The sequence below is a fragment of the Manihot esculenta genome, chromosome 7 (assembly GCF_001659605.2).
Source record: "Manihot esculenta cultivar AM560-2 chromosome 7, M.esculenta_v8, whole genome shotgun sequence".
Lineage (NCBI taxonomy): Eukaryota > Viridiplantae > Streptophyta > Magnoliopsida > Malpighiales > Euphorbiaceae > Manihot > Manihot esculenta.
In genome coordinates, this window is record NC_035167.2 from 1,886,333 (window position 1) to 1,895,494 (window position 9,162).

Here is a 9,162-nt window from a genome sequence, read left to right on the forward strand (position 1 = left end):
TTACTTCAATGCAATCAAATTGTATGGTTAAAAAAAATTACTATATATAACATAAATAATATTTTTTTTATTAATTTAACTTCAATTTATATTTAAAATCTCAGAATTAGATTATGTAATAAGTTAAAAATATATATTTATATATATATATATTCAGAATTAATTATTCCAGAAACTAATATTCCAATTTTATACATCCAACTTTCTTTAGATGTTTACACATCAGCAATTTGAAGCAATGGTACTGCTTTTGTCTTACGTGTCAAGAAATCATTGGATCGACCAAACACAAGACATGTAGAAAAAGGAAATATAAATATAAATATAAATATAAATATGGATATGTATTTATATTTTTTTATCTGAAAGAAGCAGAAGACCTATTTTTATCTATTGAGGATTTAAGGAACCTTCAAATTTATCGTCTCTGCCAGATTTAGGGTAAGGACTCTGTTCTGAATCTTCTGTTGCCCCTGTTTTCTTGAATTTATTTGATTATTTCGTAAAAAATTTCTGATTTTGATTTTGGTATCTCTTGCTAGGGTTTAGAAAATTGATTTAGTGAAAGGGTGGGTCGCTTGTCAAGGTTGGATCTTTGATAAGATTTGTTGCGGTGAGGTATATCTGCTCTTAGGTTTTAGCTCAGCCTATTTTTCACTATAACCCTGGCGCATGTTTCTATCTCTGTTTGGTTCCCGAGAAAATTGAGGAAAGCGATGGAAATTCCATTTTGAGGTCGAACTAGAATTCTAATTCATGTGTTCTTTAATCTTTACACCGAGATTATGCTTATTATGTATATAAAACCTGTTTTTATTTTTTATTTTTTATTTTTTATTTTTTATTTTTCCATTCACAGTTAAATTGATTACCTTGGCTTTTAATTTATCCAGAGAATGATGTTGTTGGGCTGATTATTATTAAATCTTTTGGTTCTTGGTTTACTGAGCTATTAATTTATACAATATTATTGGCTGAATTAGATCTAACTTATTGTTGGTTGAACATGATGTTTGGAGATGTTACTGCTTCTTTAACCTTCCACGGAACCCCCTTTTTTTAACTTTTTTTTATAAAATTACTGCTCCTTAGATTGTTGAGTACAATCAAACATTTGAAGTCTAATTATTTTCTACTTAGTTTCAATTTGTGAATTTGAAAGACTGCTGTGGATTGAATTACTATACTGAAAGCATTGTGTTTTGCAGGACACTATTTTTTTGTTAATTTTGAAGCTTGACATCGAGCAGAATTTATCTGGACCTCAGATACTTTGTACAATCAAGTCTGTGGAAAAATGCCTCGGGATTTGTCGCGATCGCGATCACCCTCATATAGGCGAAGGCGTTCGCCATCACCGTTGGGGCATAGGTATAGCCGAAGGGACAGGAGCCGAAGGGACAGGAGCCGATCTCCTTATTCATCCTATTCTTATAGCAGGTGATCCCGTTTATGTTCTCTCTATTTAAGTTGATCTAATTTTATCCTCAAGAAGAATTGTAAGAAACATTGACGACTCATGTATTTGTGTTGCCGATTGGAAATACAAATTGTTCAAGTTGATCTGTACGCATCTTATCCTTCTCCATTGATCTTTTGGTGCTTATATATCCTTTGTTTTTTCTCTCCCTATTATGCATGTTCTCTATATCATTTTTCTCAAGTTTTATCTTGAATGACATCTGAATTTGATTTTATTAACTTAAAAAGTTAAGTTAGACAACTTGACTGCCAACTTAAGGCATTGGTATCATTTTAAAATCCCATTATGCAGAACTTGGTCTTGTTATCTTGATAAATGCATTTTTGGCCTTCATTTTTAATCTTACTGTAGTTAAAAACATTTTGCAACTTCTCTTTTTTACATAGGGACTACATATGTGATTCTAAAATTCCTGTGTTGTAACACATATTTAGTATTTCAAAGTTCAACTGATAATCAATGTTAACTATCAATATCTCGATCGGCTTCTGCTTTTGGGGAGCTTGCAATTTGCATGGAAAAGTGGAGAGATGCCAAAAAATATTCTTTTGGAGAGAAGTACAAAGAGTGCTTTAAGAGTGCCATAGGATTCATGCTCTTTGTAAGAAATTTAAAAAACTCAGGTTCTTCTCATCATATGGGATGGGAAGTGAGCAGGTGATGGGTGCCGATGGGTGTCCTTTTGTTGCTCGATTGTGATATTAGCTTCTTCATGTGATAAAAGATGGAGCACACAATGGTTATTCTTAACATTGTATGAGGTAACTGTATTGCTTCTATTTTAATTGCGATAAATGGTGGGAGGCTTTGAATTTATTATGTATGCTAATTGTGCGCTTTTCATTGTTGTTACTCAATAATTTCTTTATATTACACAGACGAAGAAGTCGTTCTATTTCTCCACGACGTCGCAAAAGTCGTTCTCCAACTCCAAGGCGTTATAAGAGGCAAAGAAGTAGGAGTTCGTCATTGTCTCCTACTCTTAAATCTTCTAGCCCAAGTCTTGGATCAATGGAGCGCAAAATTGTTAGTGAAAAATTGAGAAAAGAAGATGAAGAAGAGAAGAAGAGGTATATCAACTACTGTACATTTTAGTTCAGAGCATCATCATAGTTCCATTTAGTTGAAGTGGGTCCAGCTTCAAATTTTACAGATGCTTGTGTTTCATTTAACCTTTGGCTATACTTATGAAAATATTACTATACTTATGAAAATATTATACTTAGCTTTGGAGAATGTATACTTGGGGATTAAGCAGTATTTTATTATTAAGCTGAAAAATACTAGTCTGCAGCCCAATTGGGAAAAAATGAGCTTTTATATGATGACAATTGAGATAAAATATGCTTGTATGATGTGGTCTAAATTGTTTATTTCTTTCTTTTTTTTTAAAAAAAAAAATTAGGAGGTAAGTGAACATGTGGCGTGGATTTAAACACAATATTGCTGGTAATTGCTTTAGATTGGCCTTGTACTGGAGTGAAAATAATAGGTAATTTTGATAATTTATTGCTTTATATAAATTCTTTATGTGCTGCTAGACCTTTATATCTGTACCTATCCCCCACCAAAAAAAGGTGCAAAATTTAATGTTTTTTATTTATGATATACTGTGCAGTATCAATGTCATTGCTGCATCATTTCCCTACTTCAATACTATTGAAGAACTATACTTCAACAGAAGCATTTTGGTCCACTAATTATGAGTAAATTCATTAACTATTTAGACATAATAAGATGAACTTCATTCTTTTCTTTTCCTGATGCCTTCAATCTAACCTCCTGTTTATTGTTATTAAACACCACATGTTATGGCAGAAAATAACCATTTTTAAAGAATATATTTCATGTATTGGGAATTTATATTTATTATTTCCCATTTCTAGTATGTTGTATTGTTTAATTATGCACGTTGTTATAACGTGCATTCCATGAATAAAGGTTGTCATGGTTCACTCTATGTTGATCTAATGTTATTAAAGGCGCCGGGCGATGCGAGGCCTCTTGCAAGAGGCAAGCTCCTTTCCTCGCCCGGCTCAAGGTGCAAGGTGAGGGGAGGGGAGGCAAGGCAAGGTGAGGCGAGGCAAGGTGAGGCATCGCCTCTTGAAAACAACATGCAAGCCTTTTTTTGTTCTTTCTTTTTAAAGACTAAATCCTAATACATATTTCCCTTTGAAGCAGTCCGATTGGAGAACTAAATTTTAGGTACTAAATAGAGATATATCCCCATAATTATGCCTTATTAATTAGGAATTTATATCCTATAATTATGCTAATTAATTGGAGATGTATTAATTTCTAATTAGTTTGCATAATTATAGGGATATATATATGTTATCTGATTAGTAAAGAAATAATAATATTTATATAGTTCACTTCCATCATTCAAGTATATTCCAATATTGAAAAAGATTATATATTTATATACAAGTATGCCTATAATTCAGCCATCTAATTAGGAATATACATCCTCACAATTATGCTAACTGATTAACTAATGAAGAAGGAATTATTACAATATCTATACATAAATGTGTACATTTATGTCTGTACATTATACATACACATACATGTATATACACACTAACACAGACATATATGTGTATATAAGTATGGCGCCCCACTTCAAAAAGGCGTCACTTTGCCTCTCGCAGCGATAGGGGACCTGTCACCTTAGTGTTGCCTCTTGCCTTGATAACCTTGTGTTGATCCAACATGATACAAGTGTTTTTGCCTTTTGGGGTTGCAGTTAGGAGTTCCTTAAGAAGCTCCCATCGCCAATTAAAAATAACTTGTTTCCTAACCCATTTACTGACAGATCTTTGTTTTATTTATGAGTTTCGAGAAAAGGGTATGAGTTCATCTATAGTTTAGACTGTGGTAAAATAGAAAGTACAGGATTTTCAACTATAGGCCCGTTTATGTAAGTAGTGGCACTGTGACACATCACTTTACTTCTTGGCAGTTGGCACAAACTTCCTCATTTAGAATACCCAATATATTGATTATATGTAACAGTATAGAAATACTTTAACCAGAGGTGATTTGGAGTTTATTCAATAAATCGAGTACCTTCTGATATTCTACCATTGACAAATGTATCCAGCTCAGTTGACCCTTGTTTCATAAGCCTGTGTCGAGTCTGTTGAAAAGCTGTCCAGTTTGACATCCAATTGTGTTGCATGCCTTTAATCAGACTGCAAATCCTCGCAAAGGACTTTCTTGACATCAAATTCATATTGCCTGCTTGCATCATTAGTGTTTTGTGTCTGCTTGTTTATGTTTCTTTTTAAACATGGAATTACTGGATTTTGCAATTGCATTTGGGGCTTGTTTTCTTGGACTATTGACATGCCACCCAAAAAAAAAAAAGGAGAAAATGAACATATAGGGATTTTCCAGTTGCAAATTGTATTTTTGGTGCTAGAATTCAACTATTTCAGTGATTAGTTTTAAAGCTGCAGCAGGTTACTTGACATTCTTCTCTACAGGCTTTTCTGAAGGAAGATACTGCTATAGTTCAACTTGTTATATTTGATGATGAAATTGGGTGCTTTGTTTATCTACTGTTCACCAGTTTTGATACTCATTTGTTTGGATCAGGATTCGGTTAGAGGTATGCTGTAGTTCATCATGATGCATAAACATAATAATAGTGCCTTTGTCATTTTGAAGGTTAGTTTGCAATTTACTATGGCAATAAGAAGCTGAGAGAGAGTTTAAAAATGATTGAGAAAAAAGGGAGCTTGAAATGTCGTATGTTGTTTGAGTTTTTGGATATGAGGACATTTGAGGAGGACGACAATTTCCATGACTGAAAAATGAGCATTTTCCAGACTAACTTGATATCTTTTATTCTCAGGCGTCAACAGGAAGCGGAGCTAAAACTTATAGAAGAGGAGACAGCAAAGAGGGTAGAAGAAGCTATTCGGAGGAAAGTTGAAGAGAGCTTGAATTCTGAGGAGATCAAGCTGGAGATACAAAGACGTTTGGAGGAGGGAAGAAAAAGACTTAATGAAGAAGTTGCCATTCAACTTGAGAAAGAAAAAGGAGTTGCTCTTATTGAGGCTAGGAGAAAAGAGGTAATAATTACTCATGTTAATAAACAGCTGTGACTCTAGTCTTATAACTTGTAAGACGTTCCATGTCTCTCTTTGCCTCCATGAGATTTGATTGATGTAAAGAAGCTTTTTAACCAAATCAAATTTAGTCGTATTCTGGATCATTCTTTATTTTTGTTGATGTCCAGGAACAAGCTCGAAAGGAGAAAGAAGAGCTGGAAAAAATGCTCGAGGAGAACCGAAGGAGGGTGGAAGAAGCTCAGAGAAGGGAAGCATTAGAACAACAGCAGAGAGAGGAGGAACGGTATCGAGAATTAGAAGAGCTTCAAAGACACAAAGAAGAAGCAATGAAAAGAAAGAAGCAGCAGGAGGACGAAGAACGTTTAAACCAGTTAAAATTGTTGGGCAAGAACAAGTCTCGACCAAAGTTGTCATTCGCAATTGGCTCAAAATAATTGCTTGGATGATCAACATTCATTTCTATTCAATGTATGTGTTAAGACTTGATTGCTTGTTTGCATTTGTAATCTGGGGATGTTACAATGATCAATACAGGTTTTGGTGATCTAGTGCTTATCAGGCAAGACAGACTGAACACCAAAAAATCAATGTCTTAGTGGTGTTTGTTCTAAGCTGGCCCAATGAATGTTGTTATTGGCCCTTTGCCTTGCCCTGGCCTGGCTAAACAGAGCAACCCCAAGAATGGTTTTCATGGTCACAAGTCTCTTAGCTGAGCTAGGCTGCGTTTAGTGGTTGACCTGTGGATATATTTGGGTTTAATTTGATTTTAATCAAATTTATAGCGTTTAAAATGTCTTCAATTATTTCTTTAGGAAAAAAAAAAAAAAAAAAACTTCACTCGAAACATTTGATCTGATATACACATATTCCGGTTTGAGTCTAAAGGAATTTACTTCTAAAATGAATTCAAATGAGTTTATGATTTTAATTTCTTCTAAAATAAAAATTTTAAATTAAAAAAAATCAGCTTTCATTTTAAAGAAATATATTAATTAAATGAAATTTATATTCCACGTAAAGGGATTCGGTTGATTTCAAGCGCACTGGTTTCATTTCAAATAGATCTGAAATCTTTCCTTTTGCCCTTTTTGAACTAAGGCCTAATCCCTTTAACTAAGGCCTATTTTGGTTTAAAATTCAATTCAGAAATGTATGATTTAATCCGTTTGATTAGTATATTAAATTATCGGAACATGAAACTATATTAATGGAAAATAATATTAACAATGATATAAATGCTATTACTCCACTGCTAAATATTTATTAATTTAATATAATATATTTTATATCATCAACACGCAAACCACATAATAATTATTTTTTCGTATTATAATTTTTGTTATTTTTTTAATTATCTCAAAATTATTATTATTATTATATTTTACATTATAATTAACATATAAATTAATTATTATTATTTTATTTTATCTTATTTTTTATATAATTTCTCATTAATTATTATTTTTCTAAATGAATATCTAAAATATTAATATATCCGTAGAGATGGGATCAAATTCCTAATCCGCTAATATAGATTCGCTTTTATATATATATATATATATATATATATAACGAATACTCAAAATAAGTCATGAGCTGTCACCATAAAATAGAACCATGTGATGAGAGTTTGATAAGCGGATGCACGATTCCGCCTAAGGAAATAAAGACTCCAACATCGCTACATCCAGTTCTTCACCAAGACTCGCTCTCCTCTAAGAAAGTCGAGTTTTCATATAAAGTTACCGTTAGCAGGTACAATCCAGCAGACTCTCATTACGCTTGTAATCACGAGATTCCCGACCAGTTAAATCGGTGAAATCCCTTATCAATTAACCAGTTACATCATCGATGGATTTTCAGAAAATGCTATATTTAACTCTGTCTTCTTACAATATAAAAGCCAATGATCATAGAGACAAAGGTACGCAACTCTCTTACACAACTACTCTCAAGTTCTACATTCGCCCTATTTTCCAGTTTACTAACTTGAGCGTCAGAGTGGCTGCCGAAGGCGCTAACCACCTCACATTCTCTTTCTTGCAAGTTTAACCAATTGCAACACAACTCTACTTTCGGCCGCATCATTTGGTTTTGCTGTAGGGAGATCCATTGAATCCTTTTTGTTCATTTGGATTAAAACTGACATCTTACTCCTTTTGTCTTAGAAAGAAATCTCTCTCTTCTTTCTCTCGAAATGGCCGATAGTTTAAGAGCTGCTACTAAGGTTGCTACCAATGAGGGCACCATCATTTCTTTCACCCCTAGCAGTGGATAAAACACGCCCTCAATAGTCAATAAAGCAGATCTCAACAATTTAAATAATGAGCAAATGATCCAGTACATCCAAAAGTTACAGGCTACTCTCGAGCAGTACAAGACTCGAGGAGAGACATCAGTCATGGCTCTCAGGAAAAGGGAGGAAGCCTCTGTCGATACCCATAAGACTCGGACAGAGGCGATTAAGAGGTGGTCCAAAGGGAAGGCCGAGTTCAAAGAAGATAAATAAGATGATGCTCCGAAAAATATTGACTAGAAGTTGGTATGAGCTGTTCAAAGGTATCAGAATGAGCAAGAGGAGGATTTTGGCCTGGATGGTGCCTTGCCTCTTTCGAAAAAAATCTTAGCAAAAACATTTCCAATCAAGTTCAAACTGCCTAGCTTGGATAAATATGATGGAACAACAGATCCCAGAAGTCACTTGACGATTTTTAGGACGACCATGCAGCTTCAAGATGTCAATGACTTCATGTTATATCGAGTATTTCTATCAACACTCATAGGTTTGGCTCAAAAATGATACCAGCATTGGAGCCTAGGTTTAATTCAGAATTTTACGCAATTCACTATGTTATTTAAATTCATATTTATTACTTATATACCTTCTAAAAAACTTTTTTTTTACTTGCAGAAGATCTGTCAAGGAGAAGGCGAGGAGCTTTATCTCATGGTTTAATACTGAAGCAATACAAGTGGAGGAGTTAAGTCATGAGATAGCGTGTGAAGGATTGAAGAAAGGAACACACAATATCAAATTCATGGATTTCTTAATAAAAAATCCAGCCGCAATGTATCAACAGTTGATAGATAAAACCCAGAAGTATATCAGGCTGGATGACAAAGTCCAAGCGTTGAGAGAGGACAAGAGGGCAAACCAAAAGCAAAATCAAAAGTCAGAGAGGCTAGGACATGAAGGAGGCCACGGGAGTTACCCCGTCCTTGAAGGAGGGATGACCCATGTAAGTATAAGAATTATACTCCATTGAATGACTCATGAATACATATTCTAATGTGGATCACGAAAAATGACAAGTCAGGTGGTTGCCCAAGCTCAAATCCAAGAAAGCAAAAAAATTAGACAGGACCAAGTACTATCGTTTTCATGAAGATCAACTGAGGAATATCAAGAACTGAAAGATGAGATTGAAAGGCTGATAAAAGATGACACTCTTTGAAAGTTTGCCAAAACGGGTAGGGAAGAGAGGAGATTTGAACCCGAGGTAACAACTCCTGAAATCACTCCTTGAGAGGGAGCCTGTAGGGATTTTTCATGTAATTATAGAAGGACCTAGTGATAATCAAGAAAAATAAGCAAAT

At 34.1% G+C, this 9,162-nt stretch overlaps 1 protein-coding gene across 6 annotated transcripts; it reads left to right on the forward strand.

Moving 5' to 3' along the window:
* Positions 1 to 295: 295 nt before the first annotated feature.
* LOC110619436 (uncharacterized protein At1g10890) lies at positions 296 to 6,128 on the forward strand. 6 transcript variants are annotated; one of them, XR_006351151.1, is made up of 6 exons: positions 296 to 441; positions 543 to 735; positions 1,209 to 2,553; positions 2,889 to 5,158; positions 5,346 to 5,565; positions 5,733 to 5,914. XR_006351151.1 is itself a non-coding variant. In XM_021762875.2 (6 exons), exons 3-6 carry the CDS (start codon positions 1,298 to 1,300, stop codon positions 5,997 to 5,999), a joined length of 822 nt encoding a protein of 273 aa, XP_021618567.1. In that variant the 5' UTR covers positions 304 to 441; positions 543 to 735; positions 1,209 to 1,297; the 3' UTR covers positions 6,000 to 6,128. The 6 variants fall into 6 exon arrangements, 4 of the variants coding, with proteins under 4 accessions (XP_021618567.1, XP_021618568.1, XP_021618572.1 ...); XR_006351152.1 differs by having other exon boundaries at positions 2,889 to 5,099; XM_021762875.2 differs by lacking the exon at positions 2,889 to 5,158 and having other exon boundaries at positions 304 to 441; positions 1,209 to 1,440; positions 2,362 to 2,553; positions 5,733 to 6,128.
* Positions 6,129 to 9,162: the final 3,034 nt, after the last annotated feature.